Source organism: Euprymna scolopes, chromosome 21 (genome assembly GCF_053919585.1).
Source record: "Euprymna scolopes isolate OS-2025 chromosome 21, ASM5391958v1, whole genome shotgun sequence".
NCBI lineage: Eukaryota > Metazoa > Mollusca > Cephalopoda > Sepiida > Sepiolidae > Euprymna > Euprymna scolopes.
In genome coordinates this window covers 40,248,001-40,273,051 of record NC_136502.1, presented here as the reverse complement: position 1 = coordinate 40,273,051, position 25,051 = coordinate 40,248,001, and the positions used below count along the sequence as shown (strand labels likewise).

Below are 25,051 nucleotides of genomic sequence, written 5' to 3'. Positions count from 1 at the left end.
CCTTGTAGGAAAGTGCTTGGTTGAGGGTGAAGGAATTATGTTTTTAGCTGATTTTTCGATATTTGTCATCTGAAGGATCGAGCTTCAAAAACAATACCGATCTCGTGAAAATCCGTTGCCTCTGTCGAAAGTTTTAGGCAAACATACATACATACATACGTTTAAACAGACAGGTGAGATTTATATTGTAGATGTTCTGATGAGGTCTCTACTATCTTATTATACTATTGGCAAAATGTTGATGACTTTGCTTTTAATTTGTGTTGGCAAAGAGACTAAAAAATCTTTTGTTTCAGAAATTGCATACGTAATAATTTTGTTGATGTTGAATTTTTGGAACTTATTGATGAACATGTTATAATTTTGTATCTTTCTAAGTTTGCATACTCATAGTCTTGGAAATTTTTTTAACCTTGAAAACTATATAAATTTTTTTTTTTTTTTTAAGTCCTTTATTGGAAAATTATTTTGTCAGTAAGTCATTTAATCTTCTGCAATTGCTGAATCAACTTGCTTTTTCGAATTCACAATAGTTCTAAGTTTACAGGGATCATCAGTTGTTTACCACATATTGACAGAATTTTTTGTTTTCAGCATATTTCATTGAATATGACTGACAATTTATGTCTGCATACTTTTTAATTTCTGTATGTGTTTTTTGGTTTCGAGCATTAGACAATTAAATAATCTACTTCACAAATGTTGATTCTATAAAATTTTCATGTCCTTATTTTTATTTTAAAGTTGACCTGGAAAAAGTCCGGTATTTAAGCCTGAAGAACTGCCAGTATATTGATGATTTTTGTCTTGATCGACTACACATAATGGCCGGCACGTTAGAGTTTCTGGATCTGAGTGGCTGTTTGAACATTACAGAGCGAGGATTGGCTACATTACATAAGTTGGAGTAAGTCGTAACATTTTTTTTTGTTTGTTTTTTTGATTATTCTTTTTTCTCATTTTTAGTTTAATTTTTTCGACAGAATTAAGTGTTTTTTTTTTTTTTTTCTGAATAAATTTTTTTTCTTCAAAAGTTATAACAATCGAGTGGTAGCTATAAGTGAAAGTGTTTATCAGCCACAGTTCCCCAGAGTTTTGGAGAAGGTTTCTAAGGGTTTTGCAAGGACAAAGCCGATAAGCTAGGAAAGTAATTAGTATATTGATGCAGTTTTGTTTACACCTTTTTTTACCATGGCAGTGCACCTGCTCATAGTGGCCTGCGCATCTGGCAGTGTCTGATCGAAAGAAACATTGGCATACTAGAACAACCTTCCTATTAATGTGCTCTTGCTCCGTGTGATTTTTTTTTCCCCTTCAAACTCAAGAGAATTATTAAGGTGTATCTTGTCAAACTAAAGAGTCTGTGAGTCGAACAGTAGTTGTTGAATGTTGAGCCATTTTGTTGAACAAAGATGGCAGTAGTAAATCAAATTGGCGAAGAATCAATGAAGTCATGATTTCGAGTGTGGAGTAATTCTTTAGAATAAAGATGGCGGCATTAGATCAGCGAAGAATCAATGCAGTCACAATCAAGATGCGGTCGTTCAAGATGGAGGTTGACAGCAGACTGACTTGAATCCAAATTTGATATTTTTATTATGAGGTCGGAGGCTTATCATTGGTCGATTGTCCTAACCATAGCATTGGGGTCATACCCTCATTAGTCAAAAACAGTAGTGCTCTTACAGGATTTTTTATAAAGTTGGCAACCCTGGCTAACATGTAGCTTATTGCTTGGAATTGAAATAAATTCTTGTTTCTTGTCCAGAATGTGTCCATATTAGGAAACAAAAAAAAGAAGAAAAATCTGATGTCCATATCCGTGACAAAATGAAAATGTCATATTCCAAAAATCATGTAAATTGATCATGATGTTTTATTTTTATAAAGAAAACCATTTTTAAATGGCTAATGTGAATTCATAGGCATTACAATATAAATATCGCAAGTTTCAATTATTGTTGATCACTTTTGTTTTTCTGATTGTTTTAAAAATGACTGACGAGGCAGTTGCTCTTCAATTACTCATTATATTTTATTTTCTCATCTAAAAATAAAATTACCTGATCAATTTACGTGATTTTTGGAATATGATATTCTCGTTTTGTTACAGGTACATCATGCAGATTTTTCTCTGTTTTTGTTTTTTAATATACAGGTGGAACAATAAGTGTCGCCCCAAAGAAAACAATATTACAGCTTTATTTTAAAACTTCATTGAAAAAATCAATTCAGGTGACTTGATAATGTAGTAGAGCTGACATCTATTCAATGTAGCCGCCTTCAGCCTCAATCGCCGTCTCAATACGGGTCCGGAACTGAAAGCATGCCTTTTCCACAAGTGCCGATGGGAGCTCGACGAAAACTCTGTGGACGGCAGCAATCAAGCTCGCTTTGGTGTTGTGGGAGGTCATGTTAGTGATGTTCTCAACATATGACCAAACGAAGTAGTCAAGTAGGTTCAGATCAGGAGAAGAGGGGGGGGCAATGAAAGAAGGGTACAAAATTGTAGCACTTCTGAAGCCAAGCCTGGGTCTCATTGGACTTGTGGGCCAGCGTTGAGTCCTACTGCCACACCTAGAGTCTGCCAGCAGCCACCTGATTGCACCAGGGGATCACCACACTCTTCAGCACACCCAGGAGGTACACTTTGGTGTTGATTTCCAAGCCGACTTCGCAGATGTAAGGTGGCATGATGTGACCTTCACTTGAAACCAATCCAAAGACCATAACCAGGTCTGGAAACTTTTGTTTTCATCACCGTGAACATGTCTCTGTTATCCAGATTTGTATTTTCAGGGTGCTGGCAATGGTCCTGTTGTCATAACTTGGATCGGTAGAGAGCATGAGTTGTACAGCAATCTCACTCGTTAAACATTGTGTCACTTTCAGAAACGATAGAAGGCTCCTATTGTTCTTGGGATTTGTACACAACTGCTAACTAGTAGATGGTCTGCAACAAAAAAAAAAAAAAACGTTTTTCATCAAATGGAAATGGAATCATGTGGTCTTTTCTAGGTTGACAATTTTATCGTTCAACCCTGTAGAGGAATTCTGGATAAGAACGAAATTCTTTTTATAAAAGATGAGCAGGAGAGGAGGAGGGGTCATATAGCCTGTAAAAACAAAATTTTCAATTCATAGCAGAACCTTCGTCAGAGTAATTGAGGAATTTTTTTTTTTTTTTTTTTTTTTTTTTTTTTAACATTCCATGCTGTAGGTGGTAATTCTTGAGACACTTTTTAGATGTTGTTGAAGCAAGGTTTTAAGGTTTAATGTGTTTGATAAAGTGTGAGCGTTGGTCATGCGAAAATTTGTTTTTTTAATAGATATATTTATTTACTAGCGGGGGTACCCGGCGTTGCCCGAGTGTTTGTTTCCGGGACGGGAGGGGGGGGGAAGTTTTAAAAAATGTTATGGTAGGAAAGTAGGAAGGATCAAACCCGGAGTCATGAGTAAAAGTAGGAAAATAAAGTGTGAAAAAAAACAAAAAAAAAACATCTGCAACGTTAACAGTTCGGCCACCAAGAAAAGTCCATTCCAGTTGTTTAGGAAAAAAAAAAAAAAAACGACTACGGTAGGTCGGCGCGAACGTGAAAATATAATGTGAATTGTCCAGCATGCTAACCACTGCGCCACAGAGCACTGCAGCTTAGTTTGGTGATTTTAAATAACTTCACATGAAAGAACTACGAAGCCAAACCGGTGTTCTCTTCTCAAATGTTCCTTGTGAAGGATCCCCAAACGGTGTTAAGTGGTGGCAGGGGGAGGAGGAATTTATTAGAGAGAAAATATTTTACCACTTCCATTGATCTTAACCAATTTTGGCCGTGACTTCTCAGCAGAAAAAGTATAGAAATCTAAGATTATCGAGGAATCTGAGAAATAATAAGCCTATAACATACCTCAGATATTGTTCTGCCGTTTGTGCCTATTATATTTGCATGAAATATCTACCGTTTGTGCCTATTATATTTGCATGAAATATCCTATTAAGGTCAAACTCCGACGGGAAAAAATGAGTCCATTTTATTTATATAGAGATAAAAAAAAAGTCATACACTTCTTTTTTGGTTTTTATTTGTTGAATTTTTAATTTGTACTCCACTATTAACAGTGTTTATTATTTTCGATTATTTGACACCTACACATGACCAGCACTCACACTGTATCAGAGACATTAAACCTTAAAACCTTGCTTCAACAACATTTGAAGACATCCCAAGCATTCCCACCTTCACCATGACACGTTAAAAAAAAAAAAAATCTTGGATTACCCTGACAAAGATTTTGCTACAAATTGAAAAATTTTTTTTTTTTTTAATAAATATATTTATTCATTTTAAAAAATGCACTTGCTTTTGGTCTTTTAAACCGTTAAATTTTGAATTTGTATTCTAATATCAACAGTGTTTATTAACAGTGGATTTTCTATTATGTTCTAAAATAATTAAAATTAAAGTGTTTTGTTTTTTTGACATAACTCACTCAATCCCAAAACTGGGGAATATTTTAGCATATATATATATATATATATTCATTGTCTTATCATTTTGTTCTAGTTTGGTATGGGGCATCCTGCCGGATGTCAGACACTCACCCACTATCTCATTCATTTCAACTAGAACACCCTTTTAAGATTATAACCGTCCCTTTAAGTACAATTGTTTGAATCTCTCTTGCACTTGGTTCACCAGGTATATTTGCCAGATAGTTTTTTATATTCTTTTTCATGAGGCCCAGTTGCTCCTATAATCACTGGAATGATGGAAATCTTCCTAAAATTCCAGTTTCTTTTCATATCATCATGTCGTACATAAGACCTTGGTATTTTGTTATCTTCTTCCTCTCAGCTCTATTTAACCCGGTATCATTACGGACACTAACTTATTGCATATTTGGTGCTTATTCAGATTAGCACTTACAGCAGAAATTAAAAGTAAAGGAAATACAGAAAAGACTGCATGATGTATGTACTCATTACAGAATGAAGATGTCATATTCCAAAAATTATGTAATTTGATCAAATTTTACAACTAAGCGAGTCGTAGTGTTTTCATCGACCATGATAGAAATCTAATGAAATAAGAGGGAAATAACTCTAATCAGAGCATCAGTCAAAAATCTCGCCTTATGTTCAATACAGTTTAGTAGTAAAATCGGTAAAAATCATAAATTTGGATTTTCTAAGTTAAAAAAAGAAATACTAGATCGATTTACGTGAATTTCAGAATATGACATCTTTGTTCTGTAAAGAGTATGTACATCATACAGACTTTTCTATATTTTCTTTACTTCTAATTGTCGCCATAAGTGCCAACTTGAATAAGCACTGTTCTTTCACATGCTTTTGTTTTATACCTTTCAAATAATGGTTTTCTTGTCTTGCAGGAAACTCGAAGCGCTTGTCTTACAAGATTTGAAACTCACACGAGAAATGGAATTGGTGACTGTTATGTTGCAAGAAGTTCTTCCCAAGTGCCATGTCCTCTTCACGCCTGAAATGATGACGGACGAAAACTCAACAGACAATGTTACCACTCCAGCATCGTTGTGATAAACATAGGCAGATCATTGATAATAGAGAAAATAGAACGAAAAACCACAAATTGTAAGCAAACTGTTGCTTCATTAAGATTTGTTTCTGATCCAGATTTTGGTAAATGTTACTATTAACAACCTACTTTATTTTCAACAAAATATAGTTTAGGAAGTTTATCAAAAACAATTTATTTTGATTTTTCTGACACATTTCTAACCTATCTACATTAAAAATCAAATAAAAAATAAATAGGTCAACATTTCTATGGCAACATAAATTATTTCTAAAAGAAATCTAGTTTATAAATTGATCAGAAACAGTTTATTTTTCGTTTACCTACTTACTTTTGGTCTGTTTGTTTTAAAAAAAATAATACTTAATAGAAATTATATGCATTTAAAAGTCGATTCCTTAAAGCCGTCCAAAACATGCCAGCATGTAAAATGGATGGTAAATCGAATATGATAATGTTTTCTATTGTTGAATTCACTGAAAAAAAAAAAAAATCACAAGAAATGTAGCAATTATTGAAGTAGATATTCTTTTCTCGGCACTAGTGCAAAGGTACATCTTTTTTAGTTTTTAGTTGAAACATTTGGAGAGTTCATAGCAGGGGCAGACAAATGCAATTTTAGGACCGAATCGAAAATCTCACAACAATAAATGTTTTTCTTTTGTCTTTTAAACTAGATATAAGAAAATTGTAATCAGACAAAATACAATTTTTTAAACACAAATTAGAATTAAAAAAAAATTTTTTTTTGTAACAAAGCCAAAAAGTTTTAAAATTTTCGAATGCATGTATTTTTTTTTTTTTTCTGTTGAGAAAGTTTTTGTTATAAATTTATTGAATTCAAATAAATATAAGAAAACTTAGAAACACAAAATAGTTTTCTGCCGCTGCTATGCACACTCCAAATGTTCCAACTGAAAACCAAAAAAAAAGTTGTACCTTTGCACCTTCTTTCATGTGACATGTGCACTTTCATTTTATTTTTTTAATTTCTGTTTTAGAACTAATGATTTTAAAGATTATAAAACATTTTGTTTAAATAATACAAAATCTACATTTTCAAACGTGTCAAACTTGTTTAGATCGTTTATCTATATTATTTAATTGGAATTCATTATTGAGATGAGTATTATTTTATCAATTTATTTATTGCGGACTATTATCCTCATCTTTCTTAGATGTTGTTTCACGACATTTCAGCCAACTATTTCTCTGACCTTCGTCAGGTTGTAACCGCGACAGGATAGGAACTCCAAATCTCCTAACTGCATTCTCAGCAATTACTGCCATCCATAGTTGTCGTCTCACCACATTTCAACAACTATGGATGGCAGTAATTGCTGAGAATGCAGATTTGGAGTTCCTATCCCGTCGTGGTTACCACCTGACGAAGGCCAGAGGAACAGTTGGCCGAAACGTTGTAAAACAACAACTAAGAAAGATGAGGATAATAGTCTGCAATAAATAAATTGTTTAGATGGTTTAACAAATAACTACAATAGTAATGTTAAATAATTTTTACAAAATATAAAAAAGAAAAGAATAAAAAAGGTTTCCATCCAACAATCTCAATTTATTTTTTTCCAAGTAGTAAATAAATAAATAAAATATGAAAAGAATCAAACACGACAGCAAATCAGTAAAATATACTACAATATGTGGTACTTGCACCCTTCCCCACAATAACACTATGCATTATATATATATCTAAGCCGGTTTGATCAAATATGATAGTTTTCTCTTTTTTATTTTAATGATTATTTTAATTGCTTTATTTTAATGGTTTTATTTTAATTAATTTTTGTGTTATTTTCTTGATGTGGTAAACAATTTTCTTGGTTTGGTTGGTAGATTGTATATTGTGGCTTTGGATGTTCTTATTTCGGCCATTACTCAAGCATTTTCAATCTTTTGATCGTCATCAGAAGTAGTACTTGCTCACAATCAAAAGATCAAAAGCGCTTGAGTAATAGCCAAAACAAAATTACTATATTGTCCTTTTGACTACTCTACACTCTTTAACCCTTATCCTTGAGTGGCCTATCGGCCTTGATAAGTGGTGACGTTTATGTAAAAAAAACAAAAAACAAAAATAAAAACACTTGAATCTACAATATACAATCCACCAATCAAAACCAATGGTCATTACTAAAGCACTTGAGTAAATGACCGTAAATAAATAAAATACAAAAAGAATTAAACAACAACAAATCAGTAATATATACTACAATGTGTAGTAATTGCACATTTCACCAAAATAAAGCCATGTACAAACATACATATATACACAAACCAGTAAAAAAAATTGATAATGGAATTTAAAAAAATAAAAATTGAATAAATTACAAAATTTATTAATCCATCAAAGTTCAAACAAGGAAATATAACAAAGGAAAAATCCTTAAGCAATGGATTTTCAACAATAGACTTTCTTCTTTTTACTAATGATTATCTTCTGACAAAAAGAACCTGTCTTCAAAAATCTATTTGTTAGGGATCTTTCTTTCTTATAATTACTTATTAATATAATTACTTTTATAATTACTTGTTTGAATCTTTAGTGAATCAATACATATTGTAATTTATTCAATTTTTATTGTCCTCATCCATTTTTCTTGTTTCTTTAATTGTTCTATCTAATATATTGAGACTTCTATTATCTCGATAAGTTTGGATATAAAGATAATATTTATCCTTGTAATTTTAATTATATATATATATATATATATATATATATATATATATATATATATATATATATACATACATACATACATATTGTGATTTGGTAGGTTATAAAATTTATGACATAATTAAAATAATTAAAATTTTAAATAGCTTTACACTAAAACCTTAACAATACAAATAAACATTGTTAAGTGTTTATTTTCAGAGGTTCATGATAATATTATAATTATGTCAACTAATTATAATATGAAAGCTCTGTTTGACATAACCTGTTGACCTTATTTTTATATGCAGTATTTGAATATATACCCTGGCGATTCATAAGATCTAATTTGTTAAAAACTAAATTTTACATTAATTGATCTAGAGTATCTTGAATTGTGTTTGTTCTTTAACTTTACTTATATATTTATTAATATTTTCATTGATACCAACATGTACAACCTGTGTGACACTGACATGATGATGTTTTTTTATCTGTAGTTATTAAAAGCAAAGATCTCCTCAAGTGGAAATCTGTTCTTTTTTGGGGGGGGGGGAAGGAAGAAATGAAAAAAAGCCTTACGTTTAAAACTTAAAGGTCACATGATCCCTTTTATGTATAGTATGTTTATTTATACAAGCATTATTGACTACATATGTGCATATATGTTTCTGCTGCAATTTCTTTAAGAAAACCAATGTCCTTAGGCTAAATGAAAAATCTGACCTGAAGACGCAGGTTCTCTAAAAGAATTGCAGCAGAAACATGTTTGCACATGTGTAACCAATAATGATTTTATAAATAAACATACTATAATTGCACTCTCCTTGTCATTGAGCACGTTTTGATAAACACCAGAGTTTCAGTAAATTTACATCTATGAAAACTAGTGATACAAATATATATATATATATATATATATATATATATATATATATATATATATATATATATATATATATTCATTCAAGCACATCTGATTGAACACAACAAAGTTATTCTTTTTTCCAATCTTTCCGGATATCATTTCCATTTGCCGAGCGGCCCTTTTAATTTCGGCAGGCATAAAATGGCGCCCAAAAGTTGTTGTTCAGTCATATTCTTCTCAAGCGCTTTCTATCGGTGCATCCAATCATTATCAGGAGCTATTGCTGTTGCTTTCTTTTTTTTTTTTTTTTAATTGGCTATAAAGGTAAAAATAGAAAGCACTTGAGAAGAATATGGCCAAACAACAATTTGGGCACCATTTTATATAACATGCCTGCCAAAATTAAAAAGACTGCTTGGCAAATGGAAAAGATATCTAGAAAGAGTGCAAAAAAGAATAACTCCGTCGTGTTCGATCAGACGTGCTTGAATAATGACTTGCTGACAAAATATACAAATATATCTCAGTAGATCCGTATATAGAATGATTTAGCAGAGTCTTTCTTTCTCTTTTCCGTCATGTTCACTGTTAAGTACTGAACACTTCAAAATTTAAATATCAGAGGTGCTATAAGAAGAAAATATAAGAAAAGAAAAAAAACAAAAGAACAGAAATTTAATGAGAAAAAAAAAAAAAATTCTGGACTGAAAGCCCCCCTCCCAGACCTGAAAAAAAAAATTTGTTGATGTTTCAAAACTCCCCAAATGATTTTCGTAATTTCTCAGGAAGCTGAAATTGTAGTTTGGCCTGAAAGAGCCGCTTACTGCAGTTGAAATAAATTATTAACTAAAAAACTATCATAATGGTTTTTCTTTTTTCCCTTTTTGTTTTAAATTTTTCCCATATACTCTTTCATATATACTATCAAGAATGCTCTTTCATGTGTACTATCAAAAATATGCAACTATACATCATATATTTCTGCTGGTATGTAACTACACCCCTCCCCTCTCCCTAAGGAGAAGGTAATTCTTGGAAGGATCGTATCATAATCACAAAACTGATACTACATTTGCCTTCCTTAAAACAAGGAGAGAATGCCTGGGAGGATAGTATCATGACTTTAGAACAGATACTACTCTACACCCTTTAGGAGGTAATGCCTGAAAGGATGTTCTCATGACAACAGAGAAGATACTATACTACTCTATCCTCAAGGCGGAGGCAATGCCTGGGAGGATGATAATAATAGAAAAGATGCTATATTATCCCACTTCTTTAATTGAACATTGAAACATAGTACACTAGCAAGCTGACTGGCGTTGCCCGCTCATAAAATATGCATAAATATTATATTTTAATTTTTACAGAAACTGAGACATGTGCATGCAAGTGTTATGTTCTTTCTAAACAGTTCACTTCTTATAAGAAAAGAAAAAAGAAAATACTCGGGCTGAGATGGAAACCAAAACCTAAAGACAGTGAGCCAAATACAATAACCATTAGGCCAGCTTGACACATTCTTTAAAAGATGTTTTCAAACCTACTTATTTTTAACATAATGAATCTGTAATGTGGACCGTTCGTGCACGCACATTTGTGAAACGGCAAACAGTTGAAAATCTGACGACCCCCCCTCCCCTTCTTATCAAGTTTTTTATTTTGACCTATTAGCAGCACGTTTTACTGGTTGAAAACTGATTAAAAATTTTTCCACGTGCCTGAATATCCTATATACCAAATTTCAATTCTGTAGATCATAAATCCATTGAGTATATAGGTTGAGAAGTGTCCTCTCACTCACACACACACGCACACATATTCTCACTTTTATAGATATAGTAGCTTAGACTGAAACTGAATTGATCATTGAAAGATGGTCATACTATAGTTTCGGTTTCAGACAGATACCAAATCTCCATTCGTAACAGACATGTGTAAGCATCTGTATACCCCTGCAAAGATTTAATCCAAAAGAAAATAAAAAATATCTGTTATATTATTTACCTCCTTTAATAGCTTCACTGCCTTGTTGATGCCTTGGGAAAGACAAAATTTAAAGGTGTAAACTGTGACAAAAAATCTGGTGCGGAGTCCCGATAGATGGATGGTGAAACACTGCAACACCTTTCCAGCAACTCCTGCAGCTGCACTGGTTCTGACTGTTTTGACTTTCCTTTCCGTTGGTTTTTGTCTGCAATGCCAAAGAGGCGGACCTTGGTAACTGGGCAAACCTAGGTCTTCTTAACACCCACTCAGGTCTGCATCTGGAAAGGCAACTCCAGCTTCGAATTTATAGCCACAGCAGACGCTGCAGTGCACAAGACTAGATACACAATGCCATTGTCTCAAGAGACAGAAGGTTGCCATCATCATAAGACACAAAATCAGGTGTGGTTTTGAGAAGCCAGTGCACTAGGATAAGCACACCCTGACCTACGAAAATAGCCTGTGAAGCCCTGTCGGCATTCCCCAATAGGGGCTCATTCGGTGATCAACAATAAACTAAGTCCTTGTCAGAGAGAATGTGAAGCCTGGTAAGGATGGACCTCCTAGCACTGAACAGAACCATATCTCCGCCTGACAGCAAGAAAACAACTGTCGGACTGATTTGTATATTTTAATCAATGAGCAGATGTACCCAGCATTGTCTGGTATTAAACGTAACGTTAAATTCCTTTGAAAAGAAAATGAAGTAAAAAAAAAAAAAAAAATCGAAAGTAACTCATGTGAACGCGAATACTATGTTTGTGGGAATTTTAGTTTTACTGTAGTTTTAAATCAATAAATAGTATCCATTTTATCATTAGGACCAGTAATTAGGAAATTAAGTTAAACAAAAAAAAAATCATTTTCTTGGACATCGGAAAGTAGGCACAATTTTTTTTGATACCGATACTTCCAAATATTCCATTTTTTCTTTATCCTGATTCCGATTTTGATTAATCATCCCAGCACTAGTTTATATCCATGCTTCTGTGATGGACATTTCAGAGCACCTTATCAAAGTCTTTCAAGAAGTAGAGACCAACATCATAGATTAGAAACTTTGCCTTCTTTTTGTTGAAGTTAAGATGTTTTCTTCCTATGTGAGTCTTCAAAGTCTGCAACTTGGAGATGCGCTCCTCCTGGGAATTCGCTGTAACAATAAGATTTTCCACATGCAATCACTTTCATGGTACACCAGTATGAAACTCCCAATACAGCACCGCCAGAATTATAATGAAGAGAAGTGGTTTGAGTACTGATCCCTGATGAATCCTAACACTATTCCAAGATCTCTTGCCAATATGCATCAAATTATCACTCAACAGTATTTGCTTCAAAATCGTTCATGACAATCGTTATGAGGCAAGATGCAGGTTTTGAACTCGAATCAACTGCAGACAGGTTTGAAGTCAAAATAAAAAGAATTATTTTGAAAGGAAACGAGAAAAAGAAAAAAAAACTAAGTAAATGTGGTATTGTGGTGACTAATCCCTATTAATTCCTAACTGTTCATCGAATGGATACCATAATACTTACTTTGCTGCACCTTATCATAACAAAGTTCCATACAAAATATCAGCCAGATTGGCCCGGTAGTGGAATGAACAAAAGGACAGTTTAAAAAAAATATAATATACATTAAGAGTCATTTATTAATTAATAAAAATTGAAAGTTTCATCAATTTCAAATAATTCTCTAATTTTTTTATGTTATGTTTTTTTAATCAGGTGTATTCATAAAAAAAAAAAAATTTTGATCAAGATAGATATCTTGGCCATGAAAAAAAAACATTGGCAACTTTTGGATAAAGGAATCTATATTGATAGCAAAATTATATCCAAAAATTAATCACTGGCTCAAATTATGATCTTCACTTTTAGTCTAATACATACAGTTTCACATCTCAATGCATATGGACTTTGAATAAAAATATACGAAAAGAAAAAATTTATGCATATAATGTCGACGCAAATTATAACTTTGCACTATCGATCTGGTATGGCTTGCATTCTCAATAAATAAACAAATATTTGAAAATTTAGAAAACTGAATAATTTTATATAATTTTTTTATTAAATACTTATTTTTTTATTAAATACTTATAATTTTTTTTGTTAAATAATTATAATCATTGTTTTTTATTCTGAGACTTTTCTTGTTGAAACAACATATTCATAGAAGAAGACTTAACGTTTATTTTTTTCAGCCTCTTTTGGAGAGTGAAAGGTATGCGTTTGATGTTGTTGACAGTTGCTGTAAGTTTGAATCGATGTGGGTTGCATGGTTAGTATGAATTTGGAAATATATTTTCAAATATCTGTATAATGGAATAGAATACTTTAAAATAGAACATCATTTATACTGCCAAACAATAATAAAACAAATTAAATAAATTTAACCTTGAAATCTATCTATCTATATATATATGTATGGATTACGTAAGTCGCTTAATATTCTACTTCATCAAGCAGTTATAATATTACTAACCTAAATAAGTACCTGTATGAAGGTATATTTGAACCAAACGAGTAATAGATTGTTTTGGGTGAACCTCGTAATAATGTATGCATATGGGTATTTTTGGGTGTATGCATGTATGGATATATGATCTTTATATACCTGGGTAGGAAAATTAATTTAAAAAAAAAAAAAAATAAGGGATTAATGAATAAATAGATGAAAGAAAGTAAGGAATGAAGGGTGAATGAAAGAAAAGGGAATAAAGAAATTGGGGTGAATAAATAAAGATGAAGGTAAGTACTACAATATATAAGCTTGTATACTCAGTTTGTATAACCTAAATACTCTGATTTCTGTCATATGTTATTATATATTATTATTGTATCGTTATACATCTTATGTATATCTGCCTAACCATCGAAAGAGTGCTTGCTTAATATGAAGATAGGCCTATGAACTTCATGCTGAATTCACTATAAATTTTTACGTAGTATAAATTTTTACGTAGCAAAAAAACCTACAACTTAGGAAAATGTAACAAGCGGGTGGGGCCATGAAATATAACTATGCGTGTGGAGTTTGATAGAAAAAGGGAATTTATGTAGTAAATGAATTCATGTCTATTTCTACTTTAGATGTATCATTTGGTGGCAGGGTACATATATATGTGTCTGTATTTTGTGTGAGTATGTATGTATAAGTGTATTTATGTATGCATGTATGTTTATATATATATATATGTGTGTGTATCTATATATCTGTGTGTATGTTTGTATATGGATGTATTTGTATATGTGTATGTATGTATATGCATATATATCTCTGAACTATTAAAATAGGCTGTCTCGTATGATTGTTGTAGCAATGTAGATTACAAGAATGTATGGATGTCCGAATGTTGTTTGTATGTATGTTATATATATATATATATATATATATATATATATATATATATATACACCCGTCTGGAGTGTAGTAGCATGCTATTTCATATATGAAGGGGTTACCACGCTACTGAAGTAAGAAAAATGGCATTATATGTCTATGTATGTCTGTATGTGTGTGTATATATGCGCGGGTGTAGCAAAGTGTAGGCGTTTATAAGTGTATTAATATATTAATATATATATGTACATGTGGGGTTTAGATAACTTTCGTGTTTTATGTTTATTCATATTTTGTTTGTTTATTTGTTTTTATTTTTATTTATTTTTTGTTTTGTTTTATTTACCTTATTTTAATTTTAACTTTATTCCTGCGTAGTTTAGAGTTATTGCCTAGTTTCAGTAAGTGTGTGTGAGTAAAATAAAAACGAACAGCATAGATTCGCTTTTGAATATATGTATTAGCGTGAGTGTGTGTGTGTGGGTGTGTGTTGCATGTATGTGTGTGGATGGGTGTAGATTGAAAGACACCGGTCAGTACTTAGTGACCATAACTAATGTTTTTAATTTACAGACCCAAGACAAAAAAACTAAATTCTCAAGTACCTTATGCCATAAAAACCAAAAGATAGGTTGGATAAGGAGAAAGGGAAATGAAAAAGATCTTTACTATCTTCAAAGACCTCACTTGTCCTCTCACCGTTTTATGACTCCCACCCAGGTTACATTCTAACTTGACAAACGAAATAGGAAAATGTATTTGGTTGAAATATCAGTTTCAACGGTAATTCTTGGCCTGAAGACGTAATCCCCCAACGTGGGTGATTACAGAAACATGTATGCACATATGTAGCCATTAATGTTTGTATAAATAAATTTAATATATATATATATATATATATATATATAATCAATGTAAAAAACGGTGGGCGAGTATTTATTTAAGTAGATATTTGTTGAGGGCATTTGTGAGCACCGATCCCATGGGCTGATGGGTAGAACTATCAACGCGATGGTTGTAGGTTCAATCCTCGACTAGGGAAAGGTGCCAGTTCAGCCGCACTGATCAGCTGTGATACAACAAAACTACTGTATGTGGATGATTAATATATATATATATATATAGAGAGAGAGAGAGAGAGAAATAAAAAGGAACAAACCGTATTATGTGTTCATCAACGTTTTGTCTTTATTTCGAGACTTCCTCTGGATGAATGAGATAAGGAAACAAAAAATACCAGTACAAAATATTTGGAAATGTTTCACGTGCAAAGTGTGACGCAGTTCTATTTCAGAAAAAACGGAAAAAGGCGTTGGAAATTCAAAAAGGAGGGGGGGGGGCTGGCGCTGTTAAAAAGAGGGAAATTTTAGTGACATCATATAGTCGTTAATGTAATTTTTAAAAATATGAACGCAGTTAATATTCTTACTGGAAAAAAGATATATCTGTTGAAATTCAAATATAGGTTTGTAACAGAAATGAAATGAGTGTTTTTTGTTATGTAATTTATTGATTGAGATTATATGTATTAATTATTACAGGTGGTGTTTGAATGGTGTGAGAAGGTTAACTTGTGTCTACAGTTAAATAATGTTCTTTTAATAAAAGTTTACGCTGGGTTTCACCAACGTATTTATGATGGCAATTTTGGCAAGGAATAGTGTATATACCACCATTGGAAAAAAGGCTCAGTGAACATAAAAGAGATATAAAAAATAACAATTCTCTAAGTGCATTATTCTCTCATTCATTGCAACATAACCACACCTTTGACTTTAAACAAGCAAAAGTAGTTAAATTTATTTCAAATAAACCATGCCGGAGACTTCTTGAATCTGTGGTTATCGCAAATTCAAGCACAATTAAACAACATGCAGGTTTCTATAACATAGCGCCATTAATAAATAAACTTTTATTAAAAGAACATTATTTAACTGTAGACACAGGTTAACCTTCTCACACCATTCAAACACCCCCTATAATTATTAATACATATAATCTCAATCAATAAATTACATAACAAAAACACTCATTTCATTTCTGTTACAAACCTATATTTGAATTTCAACAGATATATCTTTTTTCTAGTAAGAATATTAACTGTGTTCATATTTTTTAAAATTACATTAATGACTATATGATGTCACTAAAATTTCCCTCTCTTAAACAGTGCCCCCCCCTCCTTTTTGAATTTCCAACGTCTTTTTTCCATTTTTTTTTAAATAGAACTGCGTCACACTTTGCTCATGAAACATTTTCAAATATTTTGTACTGGTATTTTTTGTTTCTTAATCTCATTCATCCAGAGGAAGTCTCGAAATAAAGACGAAACGTTGATGAACACATAATACGGTTTGTTCCTTTTTATTTCTCTATTTTGTCGGAATACTATTTCCACTATTTTCATCATATATATACATATATATATATATATATATATATATATATATATATATATATATATATATATATATAAAGTGACTTTGTCTGTGTGTGTGTGTGTGTGTGTGTGAAGCAATCCCTACCAAACTAGTCTGTCAATTTTTAGTCTACAGACTTATAACTTAATATATAGGGGATTCAAACTTGTGGAACAAATTTTATTTGACTTCTAGCCAATAAAAATAGTTGTTAAGGTGCCAAAATTGAAAAATTGGAAGTTGGCAGGCATGTCGACTTCAAGTGTATCCTTTATGCATGTGCAAGTATAGATTTAACTGCATATATTTTTGACATTTTGATATCCATATGTCCTTAGGTCATGTGGTAGCGAATTCCGCTAGAGAGCTACATATTTTGGTTTTGATTCTAGCTGATAACACCCAAGTCATAATTTTTTTTAACTTTTGAAATCAGTACTATATATTGGGTACAATATAATAATCAAAAGAAGGTTGGTTCTATCATGTGCATAAATTAAAAGATATTTAAGCATACTTTACGACCTGGGGCCTAGTAATCTATATATATATAAAAACCAAAATGTGTTAGTGTGTGCATTTTTTGTGTATGTCCGGCGAAGGCTTTTTTGAGGGTGGTTCTTGGATTAGTCACTCATTCTTATAACTTTTTATATGCTACCAAGATGATAATATTTAAGATTTACAAAACAACTCGGTGTGAAGCTTTAATTTACGCACGATTTTCGCCACATTTATTGGCCCACGCATGTGTCTTTGGCATTTCGGTATAAAAAAGCAAAACTGGAACAAACCTCGGCACTCGTGCAGAACATCCAGGAAAGCGGTGAAAACCATCATATCAGACAATTGCTATTCATTTGGCCCCCCCCCCAACAAGTTGGGGAGAGAAAAAATAAAACCCAAAAAAACTGTCTCGCAGAAATAGTTCATTCTCCGATGGCATGATGTTTGACCTCAATAAAATCAACCACCTGTTTGAACTCATTCACTTTTTAATTGCTAAACTTAACGTCTTACATTGCTTCTGTCATCGTAGCGCAGCTGTATGTTGTCAGTCTATTGGCCTCAAGTCTCCGGGCTCGAGCTTGCCTGCCACCAACCCTCCTTTTTTTTTTTCTTTTACAACTACAAAAGATTTTTTTTTTTAACGTTTTTAAAGTTTAATTATTAAAATCGCTGTTTTTTTTGTTTTTTTTATTTTTCTAACAAGGTTAACATCGTTTTTTTTTTTTTTAATATTTAAATAGGGTTAAGTTTCCAGTTTGTTCTGCTTTACACCCCCTTCCCTCAACACACACACCTCCAAACACCCAGGCAACACCGGGCACCCCCGCCAGTCTATATTATAAATCTCACCTGTCTGTTTAAATATATGTATGTATGTTTGTATGTCTGCCTAAAACTTTCAACAGAAGTGCAGATTTTCACGAGATCAGTATTGTTTTGAAGCTCGACCCTCCGGATGACAAATATAAAAAAAATGGCTAAAAACATTAATTCCTTCACCCTTAACTAGGCACTTTTCTACAAGGAGGGGGGGCCACTTTTTTTGACGATAGTTTCAAAAGTCCTCCCCTCTTTTCAACTGACTAGCCTTAGTTTAAACCTTTACCACTTTTGGTTTTGCGATGGACGCAATGGCAAAGACGTCACTTTTTTTTTTCCATGTTCTTTTCCTCCTTCGCAGTACGCATTCGAGTCTGCCTGTCTACTACCACTTTTTTTTTTTTTTGCTCAACACCCAGGCAATGCCAGGCACCCAGGCTAGTATTTACCTAAAATCCAATCAGCTTAGACTGAAAATATTCACTTTATAATCATGTTAATCAAATTAGGCTGACAAAAAATACGATAACTAGTCTGGCTGAGTAACCTCCCTTTGACTGGAAAAAATTTAAACCAATTGAATCCGTAACGCCTGCAGATAATTTTTTTTTTTTTTTTTTCTACATAGGAGTCACCACTTATCAAAGTCCGGAGGCCACTCGAGGATAAGGGTTATAAAGTGTACAATCGTCAATGGGATAATATTGTAGGAATTGTTAGTAATGGAAATTTGGTAAATTGGATTACTTAAGGGGGAAGCTCATCAAGAATTTGTTTATGTTGGACTTGAAGACAACCAAGTTGTAGTCAGTTGGGAAACAGACAAATGCAAGAGAGTTCCACAGGCGTGCACTTCTAAGAAAGAAGCTTTGTTCATAGAATCTACATTTTGATTTAGGCACATATAAAGAGTGGGGAAAATTATTGATAGTGGTTTCAGCCAGACAGGTGTTTTTCGTGAAAGATTGGCAAGGAGAGACCATAGATTGGAGCTCAGACGAGCACTTGCCATGGAAATAACGAAGAAGCAGAGACAGGCTCGCAACGTCTCTTCTGTGGGAAAGAGGGTGCAGGGAAGAGAAAAGGGCATTCTCCACTAAGCTACAAAGTCTGTTTTGAATTCTGTCATGGCAGGATAAGCTGCTTCTAGCAGCTCCTGCTAAAAAATGGCAACAGTACTCCATCCTTGGACGTACTTGGCTTTTATATAGATAGAGAATCGCATCAGCAGTGAGATATCTACTGGAGTGGTAAAAGGATCCTGCCATTTTTCCAGCGACCTTGGCAATAGATTTGATGTACATGTTCTATTTCAGATCAGGAGTAAAGATCAAGCCCAGAAGCTTGTCAAAACATGGAGCCTCCCCAAGACGAGAACCATTCATTTCAATTGATGCCAGATGAGAATCAGAGCGTTGATGATGGAAAGATAAAAGCTTGGTTTTAGATGCATTAAAAGTAACCAGCCACTTTTACCCCATTGTACCACATGCTCCAGATCAGTTCGTATATAACAACATATAGATTTCGGAGTGCTAAAACAGCGGGGATGGGGATTCTTCCATTACACCAACTCGAGCCACAGCAACGCATGCCAGGGTACAGCTAGTGTAAAATAAAATACATAACAAAAAAATATAATAAAAAAACCAATGATTCTTGGCCGTTGGTTTTTGTTTTTTTTCCTGCCCTCGACACAAATGAATTATCGTATCATCATTGTTATCTTTTTTGTTTTTACACAAATTTAAATATATTCTATTAAAATATTTTTCTTCAAAATCTTTTAATTCGGCATTAAATAACCTGAAAAGGGTTGATATGCCGTAAAACAAACAACCAACAGCAAAGAAGAATCGTTTTCTTATAAAAATAATTATTCAATGAAATATTCCAAAAGTATATATATACAAATATATATGTGTAGAGTCTGTATACAACAAGGTAGAATGGATAGCTTATATTTCATTCTGAATCTGGATGATTAGAGGTTTTTTTGTTGTTGTTTTTTTCAGTTTAACTTCACAGTTAGTCCGGACAAATTAGTTGGTTTGCAGATCTCAGCAACTTGCCATTCAGACTGTATTCAGTATTTTTCAGTCACTTTTTATTGAACTTTGTTTTGCTCGCTCCTGTCTTTTTTTTTTTTTTTTCTTTTTGTCTTTTTTTCTTCTTTTTTTCTTCTTTTTTTGTCTTTTTTCTTTTTTGTCTTTTTTTTTCTTTTTTAATTTTCTTCTTTTTAAGACAGAAAAAGTATAACCCAATTTTCTCTCCTCTTTCCACTCAATTTCACATCTAACTCTCTTTTTGATCTTTTTCCTATCAAAATCACTTTCCCAGATAATTTCACTGCAAGAATATCTTATCATTTATTGTCAACATCTGTATTTGACCTCTACCTAACCTTTCTGAGAGCCAATATTTTTTTCAGCTTAATTTGTTCTGTGAATTAAAATTCTGTCACTTTTTTTTTTTTAAGTCATAATTATTTGTGAGAATTTTACCAATTTGGTACCCAGCAATGTTAGTTGCAATTCATATTGCAATATCACCATATGTGCCCCCTTTTTCTGTCAGTTACTCGCAGGGATTTTTATCTTTGGCCCCAAAATCAACAGAGATTAGACCATTCTTGTAATGATTTTGTCCTTGTTGATTGCGGTCAGATGTTCGTCTTGTGCAGTTCTAGGAGGCCCAGACTCTCAGGCCTTGCCTTCTCTCTTTGAGAAAAGATTAGTTTATTGCTAATCGCCTGAGGCGCCCTTACCAAGGAATGCCGACGGGGTTTCCTAGGCACTTTTTGCAAGTCAGAGTGTCCGCCTCTGGGGCGTTGACTTCTCAAATCCTCTTTCGACGTTGGTGTCACAGTTCTTGCAGTGGGAGAAAACTAAATATTCTTCAAGTAAGTAAGAAGAGTTTTTTTTTTTTAATTTTCTTTGAAAAAAAAAAAAAAAAATGCGACTATCAAGGGAGGTAATCGTTTCTTTCACTAATAAATTATTTCCCTTTGATCAGGCGATTCTTTTTCAATTTTTAACACTAAACTCTAAAAGATAAGTTGTTACTGATGATGATCATAACATGACATTTAAATAAACGTGTGAAATTTTGTATATATAATACGAATACGCAAAGCATTTTTTTTTATTTAATTTAAAAACAAAAAGAAAAACTGATTGAATTTTCAGATTGTAAAAAAAAACAATAAAAAATAAAGTATTAAATGTAAAATGACCCCCCCCCCCATTCTTATAAGAAGTTGATCTTGACATAAAGGTTCTTGTTCAGAATTCCCTTTCTATTATAAAACAAAAAAAAAAAAAATGAAAAACCTGTATGATGTATGCACCTGTTACGAAACGAAAATATCATATTCCAAAAAATCATGTTAATTGATCATAGTTTTATTTTTAAAGAAGAAAATCAAATTTTATGAGTAACCTAAGAGTGGCTGTCTTGTCCACCATTTCAAAAATAATCTTCTATAACGATCATCGTATTTATTTAAATGACCCACACCGATGGCTGCCAAAATTTTTAAACAATGAAGAAAATAATTAGAAGTAATAAAGTTTAGCTGTCAAAAGTTTTTTTCTTTTTTAAAGCAGTGTGCTTTCAAATGGAGATAGGCTCGTTCGGATGTCATGCTGACAGAGAAAGGAGAGAGGATGTTTTTCTTTATTGGTGCCCGGAAACTTTCTCTGATTGCTGTGCAACTTTATAAAGATCTGGATGTAGTTACTTCAAAGGTTCGGTCAAAATCAATACATCCTGGATGCTAATTGGTTGTTGTGTGACCAAACCTCCTCACAGAGACTGTTCTCCATGAGGAAAAAGAAATGCCAGTGTTTCGGACTGTTACAAAATTATTTGATTTTTTTTTTTTTTTTTTTTTTTTTTCAACCATTATTAATGGAATTTTCATGAACAGAGTTTCTTTCCAAAACTTCCCATTCATGGAACATGTTACCACGTGATTTCTTCTCTGCTAGTTACAACATGGTTATCTTCAAACCTAAGGTCAATAAATACCTGTTGTAAACTGTCTTCATAAGATTTTATTATGTTCAATTCATTATTTTCAATCCTCTCACATTTCTCTTCATCATTCAATTAACAATCTGTCGATTTTGTTAACCCTTATTCTTGAAATCCCAAGAGAATGCAAATTCTATTTTAAATTAGGTTACATAGCAAACTGAATATTTAATTACGTTAACAAACTTGGGCACGAGGTTAAAAATGGGGAGAGTAAAAAACTGATCTTCAGGAATTATGTCTAACCAAACTAATCAAACTAGATTCACAATCATCCTACATCAACCAAAATATTGCTTTCATACTGCACAACCTTCCACATATAAATCCATTTACATTCACCGAAAGAATTCGCACCATGTAAACCTACTTAAAACTCCATATTTTTGTGCATTGGGTAACAAAAGAAATAGGAAATAGAATTTATGACTAGACAATAGACAGTAAGGTAGACAAAATAAACTTGATATAGGATGGTCAGAGTGATAGTAACAATAGACCTGAGATATATTTAGATTTGGTTTGTTGGAGTTGACTATGAGTTTTATGACTTTGGGGAGTGACTATGAGGTGCAACAGCTAATGAGTTTTTTTACAGCAAGAGGAATTATTTACAGATGGAAAAGCCCAGTTTACAACAGTAAGAATTGAGAGTCATAAGTTGGACTTTGGCGTCAGTTGGAGTTAGGATGCAGTTGAAGACAGACCGTGGCTTGGAGCAGATGAGGAAATGAATTGATCGACCGACTGACAGACAGCCTTGACTGAACATATGTGTGGACCTTAGCATTTAAATGGTTGAAGGTGTCACACATGAAGCAAGTGTTGGAGTTTGTGTATTTTTCCTTTTGTGTTATGTGTTATATTTTATTTTTATACTTGTGCATCCATGTATTTCCATTGATGACAAACTATGATGATAGACCCATAAGAACAGAAAATGGAGGAAAAATCCATGGCACACGCATATATATTTTTATGAAAAATGTAGTTAGTAAAATTGCATAGTAAACTGAACATTCCAATGATAATTATATCATGCCATGTAAAGGGGATGTGTGACTGCAAACTGGATGAAAAGATACCAAAAACGTACTTCATCAGGAAGTTGGTATCTGTGAGATTACAGAAGCCTTACAAGCTCAGCATCTCAGATATTTTGATCATGTATAGCATGCTCTCTTTTGCATCAATTTTATAATGTGCCTGGATATCTGGGGCACTAAGGAGCGACTGAGGAAGATTTGCATAAAAATGATATGACCATGTGCAAGCTGAGCAATGTTAATGCTTTGAACATGGAGAGTAGGCATATCTTTTGTTACACATTCTGGAATTTTTTTTTTTTTTTTTTTTTTTTTTACTTGGGAGTCACCTTTTATCAAGACCCGAAGGCCACTCGAGCCACTCTAGGATAAGAGTTAATGAATGTTAGATGGTAGTGTAGCAATCGTAATGGTGTAAATTGGGTAGAATTTGATTATTTATAGGGATGACTCAACAAGAACTTGTTTAGATCGGATTTGAAGGCTATCATGTTGTATTCAACCAAGAAGTAGGCCAGCAGAACAGTGTTCCACAGTTTGGGACATTCACACGATCTGAAATACCAAAACCAAATGAAAAAGTGGTGACCCATTAAAAAAAAAAAATTTAATAGAAGAAATCATTTCATATCAAATTTAGATTAAAAAAAAAAACAAAAAAAACTACCCCCAGCCTTTAAAGATTAGGAGGTCATCATTTATCAAGGCCCTGAGGCCACTCGAGGATAAGGGCTATTGAGTTTACAGTAGTCAATGGGATAATTTCTTAGTAATCGTTAGTAGTAGAAATTTGGTAAATTGGATTATTTAATGGGACGGTTCATCAAGAAAATTTTATTTTCAATGTTTTTGTGATCTGAGAATATTTTGGTTGATTCGAGACAGTAATCTGAAGATTTTAAATAAAAAAATTGATGAAAATATTTTACAGGGTGTGAAAGAAATCCTAAGGACATGGTCAATTCCATTTTAAGTTACAGATAAAACCTTATGGCTTAATGAAATTATAAATTTGTAAAGTTTCCGGCATCTCTCTCTCTCTAACACACACACACACACACACACACACACATACATGCTCTCTCTCTCTCAGTGGTTGGTGACGGTGGCAGTGTCTACTTGTTAATAGCACGGAGTTCATAACGTGGCAACTTGTTGGCAGGACGTTGTTCACAACGTGGTTCACAGAAGTTTGGGACAACGGGGGCGGCTACTTGTTGATAGAACGGTGTTCACAACGTGGTTCACAGAAGTTGGTGACGACGGCGATGGTTTCTTGTTGTTGATAGCACGCTGTACACAATGCGGTTTACAGTAGTTGGTGACGACGGCGGCTACTTGTTGATAGCACATTGTTCACAACGCGGTTCAGAGTAGTTGGTGAAGACGTGGGCGGCTACTTGTTGATAGCACGGTGTTCACAACGCGGTTCACAGTGGTTGGTGACGACGGCGGCGGCTACTTGTTGTTGATAGAACGGTGTTCACGACGCGGTTCACAGTAGTTGGTGACGATGGTGGCGGCTGCTTGTTGTTGATAGCACAGTGTAGACAATGCAACGGCGGCGGCTACTTGTTGGCAGGACATGGTTCACAACGCGGTTTACAGTAGTTGATGACAATGTTGGCAGCTACTTGTTGTTAATAGCACAGTGTTCACAATGCGTTACACAGTAGTATGTGACGATGGCAGCGGCTTCTTGTTGATAGCACGATGTTCACAACGGGGTTCACAGTAGTTGGTGACGACGCCGGCAGGTACTTGTTGTTGATAGCACAGTGTTCACAGT

The 25,051-nt window shown here is 33.2% G+C and overlaps 1 protein-coding gene across 4 annotated transcripts in view; it reads left to right on the top strand.

Moving 5' to 3' along the window:
* LOC145242147 (distal membrane arm assembly component 2-like) overlaps positions 1-25,051 on the top strand; it is a 102,327-nt gene that overhangs the window by 23,168 nt on the left and 54,108 nt on the right. Inside the window, exons 4-6 of one of the 4 annotated variants that reach the window (XR_013862656.1) lie at positions 745-907; positions 5,392-5,611; positions 21,784-22,232. Coding sequence is in view for 1 of the 4 variants with exons in the window: in XM_080105123.1 (XP_079961249.1) it covers positions 745-907; positions 5,392-5,557 (329 nt within the window). In the remaining 3 variants the exon portion in view is untranslated. Of the gene's footprint in view, positions 1-744; positions 908-5,391; positions 9,952-11,113; positions 13,122-21,783; positions 22,233-25,051 lie in introns of those variants that run through there. The other 3 variants (XR_013862657.1, XR_013862658.1, XM_080105123.1) reach the window with 3 other exon arrangements.